At 39.6% G+C, this 25,845-nt stretch overlaps 1 protein-coding gene across 2 annotated transcripts in view; it reads right to left on the bottom strand.

The window, feature by feature from the left end:
* The window catches only part of LOC137291245 (interleukin-12 receptor subunit beta-2-like), a 59,557-nt gene extending 37,138 nt beyond the window's left edge, over positions 1–22,419 (bottom strand). Inside the window, exons 1-3 of one of the 2 annotated variants that reach the window (XM_067822544.1) lie at positions 22,338–22,419; positions 1,266–2,298; positions 420–698 (exon numbers count right to left, since the gene is read on the bottom strand). In XM_067822544.1, the coding sequence (XP_067678645.1) occupies positions 420–698; positions 1,266–1,341 (355 nt within the window). In that variant the 5' untranslated portion in view covers positions 1,342–2,298; positions 22,338–22,419. Of the gene's footprint in view, positions 1–419; positions 946–1,265; positions 2,299–22,337 lie in introns of those variants that run through there. The other variant, XM_067822542.1, reaches the window with a different exon arrangement.
* Positions 22,420–25,845: the final 3,426 nt, after the last annotated feature.

The following is a 25,845-nucleotide window of genomic DNA, read 5'->3' as shown; positions in this document are numbered from 1 at the left end:
AAAAAAATTCACTATTTAAACCAGGTCAAAGTTCCTCTAGGTCAAAGGTTAAACATAACACTCCTTGAACTTACACAAAGTTACAGACAAATTAGTTCCTTCCAACATGTTTGCTATGTGCACACTGACTAAATCTGACAGTGATGAATAAATCATAGTGTTAGGTTAAAATGAATGCAATTAACATGAAACCGCCCTCTGGAAAAACGTTACCTCAATAGTGTAGGGATACATTCAAAGGTTTTGGTGAGTCAGTTTTCAAAGTGCGATCGTATATGCTGATTATACAGTCGGCAACTCATAGCAATGACAATCAGAAGTCTTGTTACTTGTTACATTCTAAGTTGAATTAGAATCACTGTTATCTGGAGGCAAGGAACCCAATCTACTTCAAGTCAAAAATCAGCAAGTAGACTTACATTCAACCTCCACCATGCGGGATCCCACAAACAGACTGCCATCATCATCCTCTGTTCCTAGCCAACAGTAGTACTTCCCAGCATCCTGTAGAGATCTGATGGTCAGGTTTGTGGCAGCCGTTCGGTCATCTATGATGGTCAAGCTTACATTTATGTTGTCCCCCTTCTCCACAAACAACTGGCCTGAGTTGTAGCTAGTCGAACTATTCAGACGACAGACCAGCTGAAGCTGTTGATCAATCAAAACATAGTCCCCTCCTGGAGTTGATGGAACCATTTCTGTAACCCAGAAACATGTTTTCAGAAGGGTGTGATAACAAGTACCATCTTGCCCTGAAGGGTGTAGTATCAGATAGCACCTAGTCATAAAGAATGTGATATCACATAGCATATTGCCCTGAATGGAGTGATATCTGGAGTGATACTAGGTTGTATCTTGCCCTGAAGATTGTGATATCAGCGAGAGAGAGAAAGAGAGAATGTATGTTACTTCACCAGGTGGTTTAATTACACATAAAGTGTGTGCATATTTATTGTTTAGAGTTTTCCCTCCATGGTGTAGGTACCATTAAAGGTTCATAATGAATGTTTGTCTTAACAGTCCTGATAAATGAAGATGCACTCTGACCAGCCAGGTTTGAAAATGTATGTTTTTTTATGAAGAGTTGAAAATCAACAATCATGGACAACCAGATAAGTACAAAACACTGGACATGTGAACATTTTTCATCAAAAAACACTGAATGTCAGAAAAGGGAAAGTTAATGTTTATGGTACAGGGATAATTTGGTATTTTGGAAAGAGCTGTTTTGCAAAGTTTGACCACAAACCCAGGTCATCTCTTACCTCCCAGCGGCCATTCTGCTGCAGCAGCTCGGAACACCAACACCATCAACAACAAAGGAACAGCGTTCATGGACATGTTGAAACTACAAACTCCAATAGTCCAGCACAAGATCTACAGGAACCACAGATGGCCCAGGGCCATGGGACAGATGAGACAAACACATCTTCACGTGAGACACCTTACATCCAGCACAAACCAACAAACTGACATTCCACATAAACACCTTTAAGTCTACTTCATTAGAAGAGGTTCGATGATCTCAACAGACACAAAGATCATCGTCACAAGAGTCAGTAAAGTTGATACATACAACAAATGAATCTCTTTATGAGAATTGTGAGTATTACTCCAGGCCAACACAAGCTAACAGATCTCTTACTGGTTCAGGACAAATGACTGTAAACAGGACACAAATGGCTTCAAGTTCAGTGACACAGATATTGCAATGGACGTGAGTATTAATGTATAATAACGTCTGTTTCCCCGTCTGTATTAGATTGACTAGATATCTCGTCTGCGATCTCCAAAGCAACAAGTAGTGGCACTGTCACATGTACATCAGCTGACATATATCCTCAAAGTTCATTCTGTGTTGTATTCAAGCCTGACATCTGGCTTAAATAGACATTGCCCTAGTAACTATAACTAAACTTGGATTTTTCTTAAGATTTTGAAACATGGCTCTGTTTATGATTTGTTATCTGATATAAATATGGCATTGTCACACGGCAAGTTGACAATAAATAGTTCTAGAGATTAGGGAAAAGTTATCCCATATGACATACTTTCATTTCATTGAGAAAATAATTTTCACAATTTCACTGTCAAAGGTAAACATGGCACCATTCCATGCTCAGTTATAGTCATGGCGCCATTATTGGTGATTAGCATGGCATTATTCCCTATTTCCTGATCAGCATTCGCGGCAAGGTGGCAACATAATATGGTGCCCTTCACTGGACAGTGACCCAGGTCGCCACAGTTGGCTGTGTAGCTGTCCTGCTGCCATCAAAGCCAGATATGTACTTGAACCTGTGAATCAGAGAACAACACAAATTAGTACATTACACTTACTGTAATTATATGAGATATAACTATGACAAATCTCAACCTCAAGCATACATAAAGTATTAAAGAAGAAACAAAGGTTATGTGAATATAGTTCAGAGTAGAGAACTGCTGATCACAAATGAACGATGAATTGGGCACAACGTTCAAGTATCAACAAGGTGGAGTGAACATCTAACAATATGGCTGGTGGTAAGCCTCCAAATGTGGACTCTGTGTAGGAACTTAGCAGTATGAAAGTACAAGATCTATAGAGTGCTGCTTTAAAGAGGCAATTTGATAGGCAGGCAAAAGACTCCAATGCTTAGACATTTTTAATCTGAATGTTACACTAAACAGTACTTTTAAATTTAAGAAATAATTTAAAAAATCACATTTGAAGAAAGAGATCCCAGCACACTCTGACAATACTTGAGCACTGCAACATGGGTCAGGATATTTCCAGGATTCATGACAAAATATTTACATAATCCATCGAGAGATTACTCAACACAATCTGTTAAGTTCTGTCTATGATCCAGTGTCAACACTCAAAAGTGACAAAGGTCTTCTTTTATCATTCATTATTCATTCCACACAGGCAAGATATACACCCATGAGATTGTCTGTTGTTTAATCTTGTACTCAACAACTGGGGTCACTGGTTTTATCTGAAAATCTGACTATTTATTTCATATCTATTTCATTTTGTTTCCTCCACCCTTGTCCCACCAGGTACATTTAACATATTTACATTATTCATCCTGGTCATGCAACAAATTATTTGTCTGAAAATAATATCCAAACATATCATTTTCAACTCCCTGGGAAGTATACACCCTAAACCTGTCAAAGGTTAGGTTAACAGTCATTGGATGCCTGTTCTGCAAGCCATTGATTCAGCCATCACTTTCAGCTAGCTAATAGAAGCATGGTTTATTGGTCACCTAAGAAATATGTAGATTCTGGGACTTGAGAACCCACACTCCCATCTTAATGCACCCAATACCAGTACACAAATTCAGCAAAGTAATCTATCCTGTTTCCATGAAAATTGATGTCTGACAGCTGGTAGTCCAGATCATATACTGTGTTCTCCTCTGACGTGTGGATTGGTACAGCTTCCATGGTTGAAGAAAAGACTACACAATGCCATTTATAAGTGTAATCTTAAATAGGTTACTTTAGACCACTTTAAAAAAAGGCATTGCCTAACATGTATTATATTTGGGATTATACTTTTTCAGTAAAGTAAAGATTCTAGTATTTTTGCTGGGTTGTGTCACATATGGGATTCAAAGCCACATTCTTAGAGCTAAGCGTTTAATCACCAGCACAGATAGTCAGCCGTCTAACCTTGAGTAGGTTGTGGTGCTGAATGAGTTACACAGTTGACTTTGTGTGATGGATTGTGTGTTCTAGGTTGAGTGGGTCAGAGGGTTGACTGTGTGCTAGATTGTGTATTTTAGGCTGAGTGGGTTAGATGGCTGACTTTGTGGGCTGGATTGTGTGTTTTAGGCTGAGTGGGTTAGACAGCTGACTTTGAGTGCTGGATTGTGTGTTCTTGGCTGAGTGGGTTAGATGGCTGCCTGTGCTGGATTGTGTGTTCTTGGCTGAGTGGGTTAGATGGCTGAATTGTGTGCTGGATTGGATGTTCTAGGCTGCGTGGATCAGAGGGCTGACTGTGTGCTGGATTGGGTGTTTTAGGCTGAGTGGGTTAGATGGCTGACTTTGTGTGCTGGATTGTGAGTTTTAGGCTGAGAGGATCAGAGGGCTGACTGTGTGCCCGGATTGGGTGTTTTAGGCTGACTTTGTGTGCTGGATTGTGTGGTCTTTGCTTGATTACTTACAGTAAGCTGTTGTTTGGTCTGAGTGTTAAATAAAACAACAAACAAACAGTACTGTTCCCTGGCTCACTGCATTAATCACTTGATTGTCTGGTCCTGATTTCACCACTTACATGCCACTGACTGACAGGCGAAATAGTTCTGACATCAGCATTAAACATCAACATCAAACCCTGGGTTACAGTGAAACAGACCTGTGAAGGTCCCGGGGTAGAATAGACCTTCAGCACCCCATGCTTGCCATAAAAGGCGACTATGCTTGACGTAAGAGGCAACTAACGGGATTGGGTGGTCAGGCTCGCTGACTTGGTTGACACGTCATCGGTTCCCAGTTGCGCAGATCGATGCTCATGTTATTGATCACTGGATTGTCTGGTCCAGACTTGATTATTTATTAAAGACAGTTGCTATATAGCTAGAATATTGCTGAGTGTGGGTTAAAACTAAACTCACTCACTCACTCACTACAGTGACACACAGCTCAGAGTTTGACTAGCTCTTTCCCTCTTGTATTAAGCATTAATTAATCATGATTTATCAATGTCATCTCCAATTTAACCCTTGAACCATCCCAGCTGAATAGGCATATGTAGAAGAACATAAATATTTTGCATTTTAAACATACAAATCCTAATTAACATTGAAGTGACACTCGTCTCTTATGCTTTGATGGGTGGTTAATCAATTTACATGAAGAGCCTACCGAGAGACTAACAATGAATACACTGTGTCGAGTGGTAAACAGTACTGACATTACACATACACATGCACAGACTTTCCGTCAGGATAACAGGATCAATTTTGAATTGAAATCTGTGGGAATGTTTTGAACATTCTCCATCCAGGTGAGAAGCATGTGGTCTTGCTATGCGAATACAATTACTGAAGGTAAAATTTGTTTCACATAAAATTGGTCTGGAAGGCGGGTTTCCAAGTAAACAGGCTTCAACTGTATATAATGTAATTAAACATGATAACAACCCTTTAAAGCAAAACAAGCATTCTACTGATCCATTAGTAAAGTATTTAAGTAAGTTACCATGAAGTCCCATTTTATTAAGGCCAATTGGGTTGGCCAGTAGTTGGATTTCTGTTGTTTCTAGAGCTTGTGACCAGATCTGAAGTTCAGATCATATTAGTATTTTTCTGGTCATGGCTGCAATTTCAACTCGACCTGATTGACCCCAGCATTGTGCTTATTCACTTATGCTACCTCAGATGTATGATTGATTACACAATGCCATTTAGAATGTGGTCAAATGTAACACATGTTACATTATATACATATTTTCTTAGTAAAGTACAAAGGCTAGTACTTTTTTTTTAGTTGAGTCCCACCTGGGATTCAAACCCGCACCCTCAGAGTCAGGCACCTAGTCGCCAGCACACAAAGTCAGCTGCCTAGCCTGCTCAGTTACCGTGACTTCCACGCGAGCTAGGCGGCTGACTTTGTGTGCTGGAGATTAGATGCCTGATTCTGAGGGTGCGGGTTCAAATCCAAGATGGGACTCAACCATAAAAAGTACTAGAATTTGTACTTTACTAAGAAAGTGAAATCCCAAATATGACATATGTTGCATTTGACCACTTTCTAAATGGCATTGTGTAATCATATAATCCCAAATACAGTCAAACCCCGTTGTGTCGAACTCGTCGGGTCCATGGGGAAAGTTCGACTTATCCAAGTGTTCGACACATCCGTCAGCATTGAAAAGACCAAGAACCAACACGACCACGGTGCTTAACACATCGTTATTTTGCAGTAGGATACACATACGAACAATATATATTTGCAATAAACGTTTACGGCAGTATTGATCTTTAAATTACAACATATACAAATGTAAATCAATTCAATCACTTTATTCGTCATGGCAAATAAATATACATACAAAAAGATAAGAACAAGAATAATTTAACAAACTCATAAGCGTTCCCATTTAGTTGACAGCACTGATTCATTTTCAGTCAGTATAAAAAGTTGTATAGTTCATACAAACGGAATCGGAATGTACATACGTGTACATGTGGGGAATTTATCTCTTAAAAAAATCCGAAATTACAGTCTGTTTGACGTTCGGGTATGGCATCACAGCAGAATTGCTCAAAAAGTTTCTTAATGTACCAAGTTGGTTGGACTAACTTTTCTGCTTGTACCATCAATAAAGCACCGCTTTCATTAGCACTGCTATCCCTAACCATTTTGAACCATTTCAAAAGTGCTTCCTCAACGTCATCAAAATTTAGCAGTACGCATTCTCTTACGAGAAGGTGAAAAGCTTGACTGAACAAATGCCTCTTTGATTTTATCAGCATTTTTAATCCATGTAGAAAGTGTATTTCTAGGTATGCCAAATTCAGTTGCAATTTCTGCTTTGGACTCCACAGCTATGACAGCCTCGTATTTTGTCTCTATTGTCTTCACAGATAATTTTCGCTTTTTATAGGTGTAACATGCGCTCCAGTTATCCCCCCGGGCTGATCGGGTCCTTCGCTGAATTGCTCTGCCATGTTACTAACCGTACTGGTTAAACAAATTGATCCTACACCTTAAATACTAAACCAAAAACAAAACATCAATTTAGATAATCCAACTCCGTTTTCCTCACTTCTCATTTTGTATTTTCAAGGAAATCACATGACCGCTGACATAGACTGTCACAGGACAACAACATGCGCCATTGTTTGTTTAGAGATATCCTGTCGGTCTGTGATCAACGTGTCACTGGTAACAAGTTAATTATGGTTAATTGTTTGAGTAAAGTTCAGTTGGTAAGTGTGCTGACAATGTGTGTATAGATGCGTAGTAAAACATATCACTTGATTGTTGAGTCCGTTAATCGTTACTTTTGATCTTTAGGTAGCACGTTTATGAGGATGACTTCCGATTGAGCGACTGAAGTTTTCAGTTGCAACAACCAGCTTCGACAGTTCGAGACAAAAGGGTAAAATTGTACTTGTTAGAGCCTTTGGGGACCTTAAAATGAGTTCGACACAACCGGGAATTCGACACATCTAGTTAGACACATCAGGGTAAAAATAATGATAAATATAAGGAAATCAGCAGGGACCGAGATGTCAGTTCGACACATCCGAGAATTCGTCTCAACCGAGTTCGAGACAATGGGGTTCGACTGTATTAACATATGCCACTTTAGATGTAGGTTGTATTCATATGTATTTAAAAGGGGTTAGGATATACTGTTTTAGTCTAGATAGATTATCAATTTAACTGTACACAGAATATCAGACATTTTGTAGCATCACGTACATGATAACAACACACAGTATCAGTGTCTAATTTACGTTTCACATGAAGTGGGCCCAGGGCCCATGGTTAATTAAACTAGTGGGACATATGCCATTGTAGGTGGTTCATCAGGAAAAAAAAAACAAGGGGGGACAATGCAATTTTAGTGAACTCAAATAGCTGTTCACTTGTATCAATTTTTTTTCACATCTTTTGAAACAGTTTTCTCTGTTTCACTGATCTCCATTCATTAAGACTCTCCTCAAAACTGAAATCCTGAATTTTAGAATCTTCAACAGCTATGAGTAGTAGTTCATCAAGTTTCTCATCTGAAAGTTGATTTCTCAGTCATGTTTTCACCAATTCTTTTTTCAATGAAAGGACAACATAGCTGGCACAGCAAGTTTACGGTCGGCACTGTAAGCGTCTCTCTTGAGCGTGGAATACGGAAATGATCAGTTCCATCAGTGAAAACATTATGTTTTCCATTTTTCAGACAAAGTGCACAAATCATTTTGTTTTCACATTAATTACACTGACCCCATGGATACAGACCTTGCCATTTGTTTGGAATGAGCGGATTGATGTTTTGCTGTCAGTTTCAACATCGGTTGGCGTGTCCTTGGCTTTTGCTGGTTTCATTTCCAGTAGTGAATTAGAACTATCACCACTTGACTTTGCAATGGTTTCGGCATTTTGTCTGTCATTTTTTTTATCTTTTTATTTCGAAAAACGAATGAATTCGTGCCTGCCGTTTGATAGCAGCAGATGACTTTTCACCTGGCATTTTGTTTTGATAACTTCACACTGTCTTTTCAACTTCAGATACCGCCCTTAGATATAGACAGAAATACACTGGTAAGGGACGCAACTCTTAATGTATATTGAAATCACTTTCCCACCCAGAGTTCCATGCAGCAAGCCAGCATGGTATCTCTGCCACAGGCCAGAAAGATGTGACGATTATTCACATCTTACACAGTTCAGTCAATATAATGTACACATTTCATAACTGTTTCATTTTTGATGAGTCTACACATTTAATTAAACATCTTTGTTAAAATGGTTCAGTTTCACTGAGAAATTATCCTAAAACTTGTAACACTGTTTCGATTTGCTCAGCGACCCTTTGTTTACGTGAACTCTACGGCTCCACATGCTGTCATCGAAGCCTAATGGACAGCAAATGATGCAGCCTGTTTGAAATATAAATCTGTATTGTCATAAACCTTACTGATGCAGTTGTAGAAAAATATCTTGATTTCCTCCTGTAACACCCATATTTGTATTTAATCATTCTATGCGAATATAGGTTTATGGTTTCTTTAATAAAACGCCTCAACCTAACCCTACACCCGTGAAATAATCCTAATAAATGGAACAGATTTTAAGCTGGGATTATGGGTGGAACTCTTAATAAAGTGTGTGTAAAAGTGTGCATGATATACATTGTATTGATCTGTGTTAATAATGTGCTGTGTAAAATACTGACATCTCTCTTTTCTCTGAACATAAGTGTCTTTAATCACCTCGTTGCCATCAGCACACACCAATATGAGGAACAAACGGGGCCTGCCAGGGATATTAACAAATGAAGTATTAAAGTTTATCCTTTATAGATGCTCTTTCACTTCATTAAGTTGTCTGGTCCAGACTGAATATTCACAGACAGCCACCATACAGGTGGAACAACTGTTAAAACAACAAATAGACAAATACCATACAGATTTATTTATCTTGTCTATGGCTTGTACAGTGGAACCTTTTCTCAACAGTATTCCCATGATTTATTTGTTCTGTCGTCTTTTTGATTGTATTAATGGTCACATTTCTACAATCGTCATACTGAAGGCACCGGTTTGACTCCCAACATTGGTACAATTTGTGTCTATACTCCATGCTACATTATGTACCTCTCATATGAAACTTATGTTCTTCATATCACATCATCAACATAAGGAAGTCATATTGATAGACTTCCACACATCTCACATGAATCCGCCATTTTCAGGATGCACTGCAGCTCTCAATTTCCTTGACAGTTATGATCATTGCTCACACAGAAAGTAGGAAGGAAAGTGAATTGGGCAACATTACATTCAAATATCCTGCAATAAGGAACATATATTCTCTGTAAGTATACAAGCTGACCTGTACATCAACCCTGTGTAAAAATACAAGCTGTCCTGTACACCTTCCCTGTGTAAAAATACAAGCTGTCCTGTACACCTTCCCTGTGTAAAAATACAAGGTGTCCTGTACACCTTCCCTGTGTAAAAATACAAGGTGTCCTGTACACCTTCCCTGTGTAAAAATACAAGGTGTCCTTTACACCTGCCTTGTGTATATATACAAGGTGCCTTGTACACCTTCCCTGTGTAAAAATACAAGCTGTCCTGTACACCTTCCCTGTGTAAAAATACAAACTGTCCTGTACATCTACCTTGTGTAAAAATACAAGCTGTCCTGTACACCTGCCTTGTGTATATATACAAGGTGCCCTGTACACCTTCCCTATGTAAAAATACAAGCTGTCCTGTACACCTGCCTTGTGTATATATGCAAGGTGCCCTGTACATCAACCCTGTGTAAATATACAAAGTGACCTGTACACCTGCCCTGTGTAAATATACAAGCTGTAATGTGCATCTACCTTATGTAAATATACAAGCTGCCCTGTACATTTACCTTGTGTAAATATACAAACTGGTCTGTACACCTACCTTAGGTAAATAAGCAAGTTTCCTTGTACACTCACAATGTGTAAAGATACAAGCGGCCTTTTACACCTACCTAATGGGAAAAGACCATGATCTATGTATAGGATAAACTCGTAAACTGACCAAAGAAAAACTTCTGATATTATTTCAAATTTGCTACTCGATGATGAAAATCAACTGGGATGAGACTGACGGTACATGCCTTGCCTTTTACATGCAATGCACGTTTTGCACGTGCTACCTGTGCGCTGCATGTGCGCTGCCCACACTACCCATCTGCGTGGAACACATGGTTTATACTGAGAAATAATCTTATTGTTCACAGCGATCCTTCATAGCTTAGTGGAAAAAACAGCCAAGCGAGTAGGCGGAGGGTTATGGGTTCGAAACCAGGTGTCAGCAATATATATATTGGAAATCATCAACAATGTCATGTTTTAGGATATTATTCAGAGATGGCAAGACAAAGTCATATTAATCTTCAAAACAAGTAATAATTCAAAGTATGGGGGCAGAGGGACTATACTGAAACAATATCCTACAGCAGAGGGACGATATTGAAGTAATGTCCCCTCATCGACTGGCATCAGGATATGACAAGAAATATTGCCTTGAGAGAAGATAAGAATGACGTCACAGGAGGTTTATGAATAAGTATATATGTATCATTTATGATTATACCTGTTATTATGGGATTCAGGACGTCTATCATAATGATCATAATGTTTCATGTCCATAATAACTCGAGCTTCCAGAGCTGAAGATCTCACACCTAGAAGAAGGCCAAGCAGGGTTTTGTTGCCTCGTACCACGATTATTGACCAGACTGCTTAATGTACGGGCATGCAGGTGAAGGCAATACTGCAGCACAATAATCAATGATGCTTGCGCATACAATTACCTGGGAATGGCCTTATCAAGCTGTTATGTAACATGAGGCTGCATAGAACACTATACAGAAGTTATACAGGGTGATACAGGGGTTGGTAAACACAGTATGCTGTACAGGATTCTGGGTGATTGTGACAGGGGTTGATAAACATAGCATGCTGTACAGAATACTGGGTGATACAGGGGTTGATAAACACAGTATGCTGTACAGGATACTGGGTGATTGTGACAGGGGTTGATAAACATAGCATGCTGTACAGAATACTGGGTGATAAAGGGGTCGATAAACACAGCATGCTGTACAGGATACTGGGTGATACAGGGGTTGATAAACACAGTATACTGTACAGGATACTGGGTGATACAGGGGTTGATAAACACAGTATACTGTACAGAATACTGGGTGAGACAGGGGTTGATAAACACAGTATGCTGTACAGGATACTGGGCGATACAGGGGTTGATAATGACAGTATGCTGTACAGGATACTGAGTGATACAGGGGTTGATAAACACAGTATGCTGTACAGGATACTGGGTGATACAGGGGTTGATAAACACAGCATACTGTACAGGATACTGGGTGATACAGGGGTTGATAAACACAGTATGCTGTACAGGATACTGGGTGATACAGGGGTTGATAAACACAGTATGCTGTACAGGATACTGAGTGATACAGGGGTTGATAAACACAGTATGCTGTACAGGATACAGGATACTGGGTGATACAGGGGTTGATAAACACAGTATGCTGTACAGGATACTGGGTGATACAGGGGTCGATAAACACAGTATGCTGTACAGGATACTTGGTGATACAGGGGTTGATAAACACAGCATGCTGTACAGGATACTGGGTGATACAGGGGTTGATAAACACAGTATGCTGTACAGGATACTGGGTGATACAGGGGTTGATAAACAGAGTATGCTGTACAGGATACTGGGTGATACAGGGGTTGATAAACACAGTATGCTGTACAGGATACTGGGTGATACAGGGGTTGATAAACACAGTATCCTGTACAGGATACTGGGCGATACAGGGGTTGATAAACACAGTATGCTGTACAGAATACTGGGCGATACAGGGGTTGATAAACACAGCATGCTGTACAGGATACTGGGTGATACAGGGGTTGATAAACACAGTATGCTGTACAGGATACTGGGTGATACAGGGGTTGATAAACAGAGTATGCTGTACAGGATACTGGGCGATACAGGGGTTGATAAACACAGCATGCTGTACAGAATACTGGGCAATACAGGGGTTGATAAACACAGCATGCTGTACAGGATACTGGGCGATACAGGGGTTGATAAACACAGCATGCTGTACAGGATACTGGGCGATACAGGGGTTGAGAAACACAGCATGCTGTACAGGATACTGGGCGATACAGGGGTTGATAAACACAGCATGCTGTACAGGATACTGGGTGATACAGGGGTTGATAAACACAGGATACTGTACAGGATACTGGGTGATACAGGGGTTGATAAACACAGTATGCTGTACAGGATACTGGGTGATACAGGGGTTGATAAACACAGTATACTGTACAGGATACTGGGTGATACAGGGGTTGATAAACACAGTATGCTGTACAGGATACTGGGTGATACAGGGGTTGATAAACACAGTATGCTGTACAGGATACTGGGTGATACAGGGGTTGATAAACACAGTATGCTGTACAGGATACTGGGTGATACAGGGGTTGATAAACACAGTATGCTGTACAGGATACTGGGTGATACAGGGGTTGATAAACACAGCATGCTGTACAGGATACTGGGTGATACAGGGGTTGATAAACACAGTATGCTGTACAGGATACTGGGTGATACAGGGGTTGATAAACACAGCATACTGTACAGGATACTGGGTGATACAGGGGTTGATAAACACAGTATGCTGTACAGGATACTGGGTGATACAGGGGTTGATAAACACAGTATACTGTACAGGATACTGGGTGATACAGGGGTTGATAAACACAGCATACTGTACAGAATACTGGGTGATACAGGGGTTGATAAAGACAGTATGCTGTACAGAATACTGGGTGATACAGGGGTTGATAAAGACAGTATGATGTACAGGATACTTGGTGATACAGGGGTTGATAAACACAACATACTGTACAAGATACATGTATTGGGTGATGCTTGACAGACAGGTTCCAGACAGATAAAGTTCCAACAGACATGGTCCAGACAGATAGGTTCCCAACAGACACGGTCCCGACAGATAGGTTCCTAACTGGTTCCAGACAGACATGTTCCTGATGGTCTGAACCTGACCTGACTCATAAGTAGTTGAGGAATACAGAAATACTGTCAGCAGTCTGAGTGAGTGGGTGCATGGGTGCATGGGTGCATGGGTGCGTGGGCATATAAGGAAAGGAGTTTTGCACAATCCTGATGAATGTATTGCTTACATAACATCTTAGAAAGTCTGTAAATACTGTCAGCAGTCTAAGTGAGTGGGTGCATGGGTGCATGGGTGCGTGGGCATATAAGGAGTTTTGCACAATCCTGATGAATGTATTGCTTACATAACATCTTAGAAAGTCTGTAATGGTGCAGGTATTGGCTTGGGTACAGTGCCAAGAAACCTGGAAAATATGAGGTAAAATGGGATTCGACCCATTACACATTTCTAACAAACCTAAGGGACAAAACTCTAGCTACAATTACGCAATGTCATTTAGAAAGTAGTCAAATATGTAATAACATATATCATATTTGGGAATACATTATCATCGGAAAGTAGAAATTCTAGTACCTTTTTTGTAGAAGTTGCAATGGCTGAGGGGGTTAGGCAGCCAACTTTGTGTGCTGGTGATTAGGTGCCTGATTCTGAGGGTGCGAGTTCGAATCCTGGATGGGACTCAACCAAAACAAAAGTACTACAATTTGTACTTTCCTAAGAAAGTGTAATCCCAAATATGACATATGTTACAACTCTTGCTGTTGCATATTGCTGTGCATTAGAGGAGTTGGTCTCTAGGAAGATAGTAGCCAAGATTCATAAACAAACAATACCATGAATACTGTTAACTTGTTCACAGATTCATGTGAAGCAAGTTCAGGATAGGATTGACTATTCCTTAAACATATTCAGAAACAGTAACTGGTTTTGTCTGAGTTTACCAATATCCCAGAATGCAGCAGTCAGTGACATGGAACAAAATTCACTCACTAACCCATGCTGGCCTAACACACAATCTTAACACAACAAAACAAACAAATCCATAAACAATATGGCATCTACTGACAGATTTTCTTCCACAGTTAGAGTAACCCTGAATCCCTGCTCATAGTATCCAACCTAAAGTAAACAAACACATGCTTGACAACAAGCCTTAACAGCATCTGATCTGTACATGCTCTAAAGTGCAGATACATGAATTAGTGGCAGTTTGAAGTTTAAGTGGAAATGTGACACTGTAACTATAGTGAAACATTACCTGCAAGACCACGAAGGTGACACAACTACTGATCCTGCTACAAGGGAAATACATCCAGTAAACTGGAACACACTGCAGCCATATTGATTTGTCCTTTCAATAGTCACTCAATGACAAGATTGTATGGCGTAACTATTTTTTTTAATTGGCATGGTAACAGCTAATGTAAACATTGTGTTGTGCTTTCTTGACAAAACCCACAAGGATCTTCAGATAACATGAGGAATCGTGTGAATTATTGAAGCATTCAACTTCATTGGAGGACACATCCCATCAATGGAATTTATGTTATCTAGCTGTGGAACTGATGCTATCTAGCTGAGGCAAGTGACAACGTATGTCAGGGCTGCACACAAATAATCAATTAATCAATAACAAACAAATACTATCAGTGAGAACATTATTCAATAATTACATGACACAAACCTTAGCAAGTCATATCCAAAACCAAATTCAGGCAACCTGATTCAAGGCAACCCTGTCAAAGTGTCATATCAAGAACCAGATTCAGGGCAGTCCTGTCATATGTGGAACCTGATTCAAGGCAACCCTGTCAAAGTGTCATATCAAGAACCAGATTCAGGGCAGTCCTGTCATATGTGGAACCTGATTCAAGGCAACCCTGTCAAAGTGTCATATCCAGAAACTGGTTCAGGGCAGCCCTGTCATATCCAGAACCAGGTTCACGGCACCCCCTAATCACATCTGGCACCACATTCAGGGCAGCCTTGTCATATCCAGAACCTAATTCAGGGCAGCACTGTCATATCTGGAACCTGATTCAAGGCAACCCTGTCAAAGTGTCATATCCAGAAACTGGTTCAGGGAACCCCCTAATCACATCTGGCACCACATTCAGGGCAGCCCTGTCATATCAAGGACCAGATTCAGGGCAGCACTGTCATATCTGGAACCTGATTCAGGGCAGCCCTGTCATATCAAGGACCAGATTCAGGATGACTGCCTGTTAAAAAACTGAGCAGAAACACTGATATCAGTGTCAAAGTGTCAAAGTGTCATATCCAGAAACTGGTTCAGGGCACCCCCTAATCACATCTGGCACCACATTCAGGGCAGCCCTGTCATATCAAGGACCAGATTCAGGGCAGCACTGTCATATCTGGAACCTGATTCAGGGCAGCCCTGTCATATCAAGGACCAGATTCAGGATGATTGCCTGTTAAAAAACTGAGCAGAAACACTGATATCATTACTCATGTATAAGGGTGTGCGAGCGAGTGTTGTTTAACACTGCCGTTAGCAATATTCCAGCAACATCATGACAGGGGACACCAGAAATAGGTTTCACACATCGTAACCATATGGGTAATGGAACCCGGGTCTTCAGCATGCTGAGTGGATGATTTATTCACTGAGCTACCCAGCTGCCCACTGTTAATTGAAGACTTTTCAGCCATTTTTGGAAAGTGTACAGAAGACAGACAGAATTTCTAAGGATGTGTACTGGCAAGTAAACTGCATTGTAATACATATTATTGTTGTATGTGTTGCTATAGATTGGGAGCTCAAGCGTTGGGAAGTGACACTGATTATAGAATTTAAACTTTGGAGATGACTTGCTATAGAGAGAATCTCAGAAAAGTGTCTACTGATATCAGCTATATCAACATCAGTTGATTAAAGGTCACATGCAAACGTAAAACACAACTTTGCAGATTCTGGTACCTTTCGGTATGCACTTACCGAAACTAATCATAAAAAATGCCAATTCAACCTATAAAGTTGAAAAAAAACGCGATGAAAGAAAAGCCCGCGAAATCGGAGTTCAAACGTTTCACTAAATTCGCCCCAGCGCTGGGGGGAAAACTGGTTTCAACAGCTGTGCTCCGCTGCGTCCATAACGCATGCGCAGTGAATAGGTTCGTGGAGCTTGAAACAGTATGCATGCCCAGCATCTTAAGTCGTGAGCAGTAGTCTAATCTTGGTTGTGCACACAAACAAGTAAATAATCTACTTGTTACGTAAAAAAAACATGTTGATTGTGGTAAGCAGTCTCTGTCACAGAGAAAGCTCAGTGTCTGGTTTATTCACACCTATATGTCTGTCTGCCTGTCTACTTAATGACAACATGCAATACACAGCTTCAATCACTGACCACGTGCAATTTGAACTTAGCACCTATCAGACTATACGACAAAAAGAAAATAAGTTGATTTATGACTCGTGCACCCAAGTCCCGTGTCTGCTACATTATGTAATTAGGCACGTGTGATACACATGACATGTTTTATGTCTGTGGGTTGCAAACAAACTACATTAATTTTTTTCGGATGACTGGATCTGACGGAAACTGGTGCAAACTCTTGTCAGTTTCAAGTCCTGCTTTGTACTTGGACAGATTCCAGCCGCGCACTAGTTTACCATCCCTACCGACATGATATTTGAATGGATCGAGCGCAAATTCAGAGAACATGTATTTTCCAAACCCAACATCTCTATATACATTCTGCATGGATAACGACTTCTTTTAGTGTATATGATTTTGTTTGACAACAGTATATGAATCCATACTGAAACGAAGCATCAAGTACACAAAAAGAAGTTGTTATCCATAAAGAATCTTACTTTCTTGTGACTGGCTATACTTCTAAAATGCCCATCAAACAGATCATCTTTCTGTACACACAATGAACCCTCAGCATGTCAGCAAATGAAACAGCCAATCGGAAGCCGTCGTTACACTTGAGTGCATATCCACCCGCTATGACTGGGTTCGGTCTCCTGAGGGCTTCGTTTCGGGAGAAGTGAGCCGAAGTACAAAATATTGCACCTTTGAATCGCTATTGTACGCTTATAATTTTGTTTATTTGTTTTTTTAAAAGCAACAATGTATATTACATGTCATGAATAAGTGATAAATGTGTTTTAATTGTTTGATTTTTTGGTTGCATGTGACCTTTAAGTTACAAATATCCTGGGCAGCACTGTGATGTCATCAAGTTCATGAAGTCATGGCATTGTCAGGGCACTGCACAAAATCTGCTGTCAAAACGATATCTCTAGGAGATATCACATGATCTCACACAAGTGATATCAGTGGAACAGTTTTGGATGATAAAATCAGCATTCCAAACTCATACCTGCCCGGCCATTCGGGACGGCCTGTTTTGCAACTGGATGGTCAGTTTTAAAAAGTTGCATGACCAATGGTCTTGGACGAATCCGACTTTGAGTATAATGATTGAAAAAGAACTGAAAAGATTGTGCAGTCTCCCTCCTCTTATTTACATTATTATTTTTGTTAATGAAAAAGGCTATATCAGTGACATTGTAAGAGACACTATTTGGTGAGTATCAGAATGTCTGTGTGAGTGTCTGAGTGAGTGAGCGTCTGAGTGAGTGTCTGAGTGAGTGAGTGAGTGAGTGAGCAAGCATGACTTGGCTAAATGTGGGAAGACCAACAAAGTTTCAGACATTTTCAACTCCTGTCAAAACCAAGAGCATTGAAATAGTACTGACAAACCAAGAGAGATTACAGGGACAAGCAATGCACAGTTACAAATTCTTGAATTCCTGAGATGTTCTTGATGCCACTCGGGAATCATAACTACAGAGTCTCAGACTATAAAGCCATTAGAGAAATTTGAGAAAAAGATCTTATTGGCGACAAAAACAGGCATGCAGGACGGATAGTGGCAGGCCAATGTGCAAGAAACTTGCTTTATCGTTCTGCCGAAACATTCAATTTAATTTGAAGATGAAAATGACTATGAAAGAACTTAGTTCTGACATGGAAACTGATTTTTCTTCAATCATAGTTAATATGCATTTATTTATCCCTCATAAAATACTGTTTTAGGTAAAACAAATTTCGTACTACAGACAATCAAATGTGGACTATCCTATAAAGAAGGCAATATTTATGAAGGTTACTTACATATTGGTCTAGAGATGCAGACGGAAGCATTTGATGGAGCAGATGCTTAATACCCCAAAGAGAGAGTTTGAAATTTCCTTCAATGTTAACGTGAGTTTCTTTTGGCTTCAAGTTCAGAATGTCTAAATGGTTCACACACAAGTTGTTAATCAACAGAGTGGGAGATTTTCACAGAGTCGTCACTGAACGTGTGGCTGGTTTCTCAACACCAGTACAATTATCATGATCACTGATGTGGAACATTCTACAAGCTGTTGCAATGGCTGGCAGCAAACTCTGCTATTCACATATCACTTCAGTAAACTGATCAAGTTTCTTGCTTTGAAAACAGCATAGCAAAGGTGAACGAGGTGTCAGGTGTATTCAATAATATTATACTGAGTTTTGTTGTTAGGTTGTTCAACACTGTTCTATGCAAAATTCCAGCTATACAGCAGTGGTGTGCAAATAATCCAGTATGGACCAGGCAATCCAGTGATCAACAGCATGAGCATCAATTTATTCCTTTATTATACAATGACATGTGTCAGTCAGCTAACCTTACTAAAAAATGATTTCTTACAGTAGGTAAATTTGCTTCCAATAAAGTCATTCTGGGCAAAAACAGGGTGCTACAACATACATACTGAGAGCCAAATGAGAGTTACTAGATACTGGATTCAACGAGTAAGGATGCCTGATTATCACTACCCTCATCACATTAAATAATTGTGGAAAGTATTCATGGGCTTCAGATGTGAAAAATATGTTATTTTTAAGCAGTGTTACGAGTGTGTATTTTCTGTATATTTTGTTTTTTATTAAGTGATTATTATTGGGTCATGTTTAGTGATTTGGATAATAATTATGACGGGTCACATTTCGTGTAATAGGTGGTCAGCACTTTCAGGATTCTGGCAGCAGGCTTTCTGGAAATTATGTGCCCTTGGCTTTCTATTTGCTGACTTCCAGGCAATTCGAGGGCATTCCAAGTTAGTGGCGATGTTTGTGTGTGCTGAAACTTTCGGGAAAATGACAGAATATGTATTAAGGCTAGTTGCCGAGTTTTAACTGGAGTATACATCATCTCATCTGCCAATGCCTGATCTACAGACCGCTCCCTGTGTTACATTCTGCATAACCGTTTCTCTCACACTAAGACTTTGATGAGTTTGCTATATACTTTTGTGACCCATTGCCTTAGATTTTGTCTCATTTGTATAGTATTTGAAATCAGTATTGTGAAACTGACTTGTGACTTTGTATAACTTGCTCTCTTTGCTTATTAATAATACAAAACTTTAGACTTGCCTTTGTTCTGTTTTGTTGGATTCACAGGGGATTTCTTACATTGTTTGTCACGGCAAATTCTTAACCACAACAGTAGGTTTACTTATGTTCAAGCAAGATGTTGGTGATAAAAAATGTTTTTGTCAACAGTTAAACAATGAATAAAAAATATATATATTCAGAATTCTTATGCATCAGTAAATTCATCCAGTTTTCTTATAATGTATAATGTAAATCAATATGTTCAAGCCTGAAAAATATATCAGGGTTCTTAATGACAAAATTTAGAATGTCTCTACATGCCATAAAAATTCAATGTTTAAGAAAAGATAGTAAAACATTCGAAGACTTATCATGTTCTTATTGTTATTCTCGTAAAACTGAAGATCAACATCACTTGTTTATCAGTCTGTGATTCTTTCACTGCCTGTCCGTAAGAAGCTTTCAAAATGCTGAGCAAGTGATATATAATGTACTCAATTCTAAATCTGTTGCCATTTTCATAAAACATTTGATGTCTGTCCATCTGTAAACTACAATCAAAACCATTATTCCATGCTGGAATACCAGTAATAGCTGTTACTCAGCAAGTCAAATGGTATTTGGGCCTCAACTACTTAATAAAACCTGTCTGTCTGTAATCTGTCTGTCTTTTGACAATTCACTGCATAATAGATGTAACATTGTTGCGTGTGGTCTTAAAGCATATGGATTCAAACACAGATATACGTTTGTGCATCAAACTCTAAGAAGCCATATTTCTTGTGTTCTGTAACTGAGGTGTAACTGTGGCAGTGGTACACCTGTGGTAGCGCCATGGCTGTGGTATGCTTGTTGTAACACCATGACTGTGGTATGCCTGTGGTAACACTATGCCCGTGGTATGCCTGTGGTAATGCCATGGCTGTGGTATACCTGTGGTAACACCATGGCTGTGGTATGAATGTTGTAACACCATGGCTGTGGTATACCTGTGGTAACACCATGCCTGTGGTATGATTGTGGTAAAACCATAGCTGTGGTAACACCTAGGCTGTGATAACACCATGCATGTGGTATGCCGGTGGTAACACCATGCCTGTGGATGTACCATTCCTGTGTTAACACCATTGCTGTGTTAACACCATGCCTATAGTAACACCTACCATTCCTGTTTCAACACCATGCCTATAGTAACACCATGCCTGTGGTAACACCATGTCTGTGGTAACACCATGGCTATGGCAAGACCATGGTTGTGAGTACACCAGTGTTACATCTGAATAAGGCACTGAGAATATAGTGAGATCACCAAGGTGATGAGTGTCTTGCTTTCATCACTCCAGCCCTGCCTCGCACATAAACCATGTTCATGCTGTTGGTCACATTTTCTGGTCCAGACGCAATTATTTACAGATTGCCACAATTAGTTAGAATATACTGCTGAGTGCAGCATTAAACAAAAAACAAAACAAATCTCACATGAAGAGAACACACTGTCCCTAACAGAGACATAGTGCAGACTTGTTCAGATGACATGACATCATCGATGACATGACATTATCAATGATAAACATCTCTTTTTTGATAACTGTAACATTTTGGTATTTGGTATAGCCCATACATGAGAATGCTGCATTATTGTAGAAACGTGGCAAAGTTGTGGAAAAAAGTGTGGTCGATATGAAAAGTATGTGAAAAAACTGCGTTTTTACGCATCCATATTTTTTATAAGCACCAGGTGATCATCCATAAAGTCTTGACATCTCTATACCCTCAACTTCTAGAATGCCACTGAAACAAACTCATTCACTCACACAAGGTTGAAATTGGCTTAACATATGGTCCTTGGCATGAGATAATAAACAAATGTTACGAGACGTGTATTCTGGAAAATTTACACGTGTATAAATTTATTGTGACCCAACCTGATTATAAATAATCTCCTGAGATCATAGTTTTGGGCAGCTGTTCGAGAGACGACCATTGAGTCATTACAAACACTGCCACTTTTACTTATAAACAGGACAATGTCCAGAGAATTCTACCACCAATTTACTCAATGTTTCCTAATGATAGCAATTCTAAATTTAACACCACATCGACCTGTATCGATTAGAGATAAATACTAAAATAGAATTGGTAAACAAAGACATCAATTTCAACTAAAGATGACACAGAAATAGACATACATATCAAAAGGCGAGGGGACTGGTTTTGGCTAGAGTGCAGTTTACCGTTCGAGCCCCGACAGCACAGCGAAAAAAATCGGAAAATGCGCGCCCGGTAAAGTGCACTACTCCCCTGGTTTTGACAGACGAACGTGAATTGTTGTATTTTAACACCTGAAGATCATTAATATTAATCTTCACATCAAGCTGCGCGGTCTTTTCCGGGATAAACATATGACAGTGTCATTTGACACTACCATTTACAATCTCATCAAATAAAGGAACTGCGATGCACCAATTACACTTCCTTTATGGCAAAACTATCAACCAGCAGCTGACCAGTCACGACGAGAGGCGACCACCATCAGCAGAATCTTGCATTTATGAGATAGTCTGATTCCTCAAGACAGCCCGCTCTCAATGGCCATACTGTGACGTGTGATACACTACCACGGGTCGCGCAGGTAAACGGCGAAGGGTAACATGTAAGTTTGACAGTGTTATCGAAACGACTCACCACCTGGTTTTTGTCCTCGCACAATCGCGTCCTCTTTTGTTGCGTCGACAGTGTGGAACGAGGAAGGGAAATCCCCACCTGTGAAAAGCTAAAACTAGGTTTCCCCCACCGTTTCGTCAGACATGAACTCGTTACACTTTCGAGAGTGAAGCACAGTGCAGATCCCAGTTCGCAGACAAGGGAGATAATTATTATTCGTTTTCAAGTGTAAGATTGTATATGGTGTGGGATGTTAGCATATGTTTGGGGATATATTCCAGTTTTCAGTTCTCTGTAGTTCCTTTAAATAACTAGAATGAAACAATATTTTCACTGTATGTAGTTGTTTTCAAAATATCACAGGGCATTAATGTTTCTTTCGGGTTTCTTACAACAATATCTCAATATACATGTCGATACTTCAAAGACGCAGCGCATATTCTGACGTGTACTTGACAACAACAATCGATGTTTGATCTTCTTTCATTTTCAACCAGCTGTTAACAGCACATAGATAGCGGTTGGTGTCACACGCTCACAGTCTGGCGTCGAATCGTACACAGAACTCGGTGACAATCTGCCATTTAATAAGCAAGTGCATGTAGATCTAATACAAAACAAAAACTCTTTTACATTTGACCACTTTCTGAAAAAGGACATTGTGTATTCAGTGTGAAAATCCTTACAAACATACACTGACCCTTGTTTATTATGTTTATTAAGTTTTCAACTGTTGAAATATATGTTTTCCTCACTTCACATTATTTATGCGAGTGAAATAATTTGTGTTTACATTTATTGCCGTTCGTGTTTATACTCATTTTCCGTAAAATAATAGATGACAGCATTTGTGTCGCCACGCTCTATCTTGTCCTGTGTGCCATCTTAAGTTCGTTCTTTCGCATTTGCAACATGTCGATAACTAGCCAACCCCTACTAAAACACTAACAGCACATGCATGTATGTCTCATACGTGTCTGAAATACATGAAATATTTCTCACTGTTCGTAATTTTGAAATGTACGTGAATGGTTTTCACTCAACAATCGAAAACGACAATCAGTTTGAAATTTTCATCACCGATATCTCGATCGGTAAACCCACCAGTACGGTGACGTTTCATTTCCCAGCCGAACAAACGAAACGGGTTCATGACATTGCTGTCAAACAGTGAAGACTTTACTGTCTGTCGCCATGCAGTTTGTACTTTACGAAAATTCGTGTCAGCTTTCTTCTATACATATAACTTGCATCTAAACATCTCAGTACGTATGATGGTAACGCACAAATTCAAATTTGGGGTTCTTTGCAACATTCTTTTGCAAAAACGTTCTTCGCCAAATAGTGTTATGGTTTATATAATATTGAAATATATGACACATGCATGTATGTATATTTTAGTGAGGTTATGATTTCATTAGCTTAAGAGAGCTTTTGTTTGATCTAAGAACCTTACTGGTTGAATGCCGTGATATAATTCTTAAAGAACAACTATAAACTCAATTTTTTATCACTGCATACGAAAGACTTCTGGTTAGTCATAATTAACGGAAAACCATTTAAAAAAACACAACAAAACCCAGCAACTTGTGGTTAATCTATACCAAGCGCTCAAAAGTTGCTAAAAAGCCGTCTACTTCTCTCTCGCCCGCAAACGAAACCGCAGACAGCTAGGTTACGTAACTCTGTCGCCAGAGCCCTACAGTGACGTCATAGAAGGAACGATTTCCCGTTAAATGTGTAGAAAATGTGTAGGAAGCTCGTCCTTTTGCTGATTTCTCGACGTCACCAAAGACATGCCGAATTGTTGTGTTGCCGTCAATTGTTCCTTGGTCAATTGGTCGGGTGATGGTGTCACTATGCACAGATTTCCACCGGACGCCGTAGTTAGTGCTTAAATTGGTTGTTAGTGTGTGCGAAGTGAGCGTTTGTCGGGTAATCGAAGTGGCGTTACCACTAATTATACCTGTTATAAATGCATTAACTGAGCATCAAGTGAATGATGACAAATAACGTGCAAGTTTATACCGCCTAACACGGATTACAACCCAGCAACACCAAGTGATTTTGACAGAATCGTGTATGAAAACAAGGGTTGTAATTCGAAATCTAGGCAAAGCAGGAGACAAAACTAAATGATAGTAGATTGAGAGAACATATAGCTTTCGCTTTTCTCAACAGCTTTCGCGATTTCGGGTTTGTACAAACCTGTAAACGAAATAGTTTAACCCCTGAAATGTAGATGAATACTGCACAGACCCTCATTTCTATGCCTACAATTACGTCACGGAGACGCGCCGCTCTGATTGGTTGAAATTTCGTTTGCGGCTGAGAATTGTGCACTGTTGACAAAAAGGTCGATTTAAGTTAATTAAAGGTCGACATGAGCAGTTTTAATGGCGGGGTTTCATTTTTAGCGATGTCAGCAAGTGATTTTGTATGTGTACCCTACTAGAGTATATGTGATCTTTAAATTTAATGCCACAGTTTTCGTTACCAATGAATCACGGCAACATGTATTATTCTTGCGGTTTTACATATACTGTTCAAGAATTTTCGTTTACACAGGTAAATAAAGCATCAGTGTTTAAAGCTACGAAGATACCTATGACTATTTTAAATTCGGCGTAGGAGCATATAGCAACGGGAAATTGATATCTGTGTTAAAGCAGGGATACTCTCTCTATAGGCTCCCTGGTTAAAGTAAACCAGTACTATATTAACGTCAACGTTGGAACGCCGTTTTAACCATATCGCCAAAAAACATGTCTCGAGAACTGCCCGTACAATTGCGCTTTCTTCACTTACCTTACTGATTTAGCCTCTGTGGGTGGCCATAAAATGCCATGAGTCAAATCCATGTGACAGATGTACTGTGTCATTGTCTACGTCAAAATTCCAATGGCCGCCTTGAAATAGGTGCGACACAGCAAGATTTTGTCAACATCTTTGGTGTTTCTAGACAAACCATTTCCAACCTGTGACGCTATCCGACGTCTTCTATGCATCGCCGTTGCCAGGCAGTGACTCGCGGTAGCCGCACAGGGTACTGGCACCCTCCTCTTTCTAACACTTGTGAACCATGGAAAGAACATCGGGTTTGTCATTCATATATAAACATGAATATCTTACCTTTCATTGTACTGAAATAAATCGATCTATGCATGAATATTGTTGTTTTAATGTTCAATATAACATCGATGGTAAAGAATTATTTTGGAATAGTATATATGTGGCAGTGACAGATTTTGTATATTTTAACATGTTGTATATTGATTAGAATTCATGTAAATAAATTCTTCAAAATTCATTACATAGTTTTAGCTATATTATTTATCCTGTTACTCAGCCTGCCTTAACTATCACTCACAGCCAGTTCACTGAGCATGCTTATCGCATGTTCACCACACAACACAATAACAAAAGCCCTTTCCCACCTAGGTCCTTTGTTTTGTCTACATAGCCAGCTTGGGCAATCAGCTAAGCTTTACACCTTTTACACATTACAAGGTTTGTGGTCACTCCACAT

The sequence above is a fragment of the Haliotis asinina genome, chromosome 7, assembly GCF_037392515.1.
Source record: "Haliotis asinina isolate JCU_RB_2024 chromosome 7, JCU_Hal_asi_v2, whole genome shotgun sequence".
NCBI classification, from domain to species: Eukaryota; Metazoa; Mollusca; class Gastropoda; order Lepetellida; family Haliotidae; genus Haliotis; species Haliotis asinina.
Note: the sequence above shows the minus strand (reverse complement) of the source record. Positions and strands in the feature narration are given on the sequence as shown.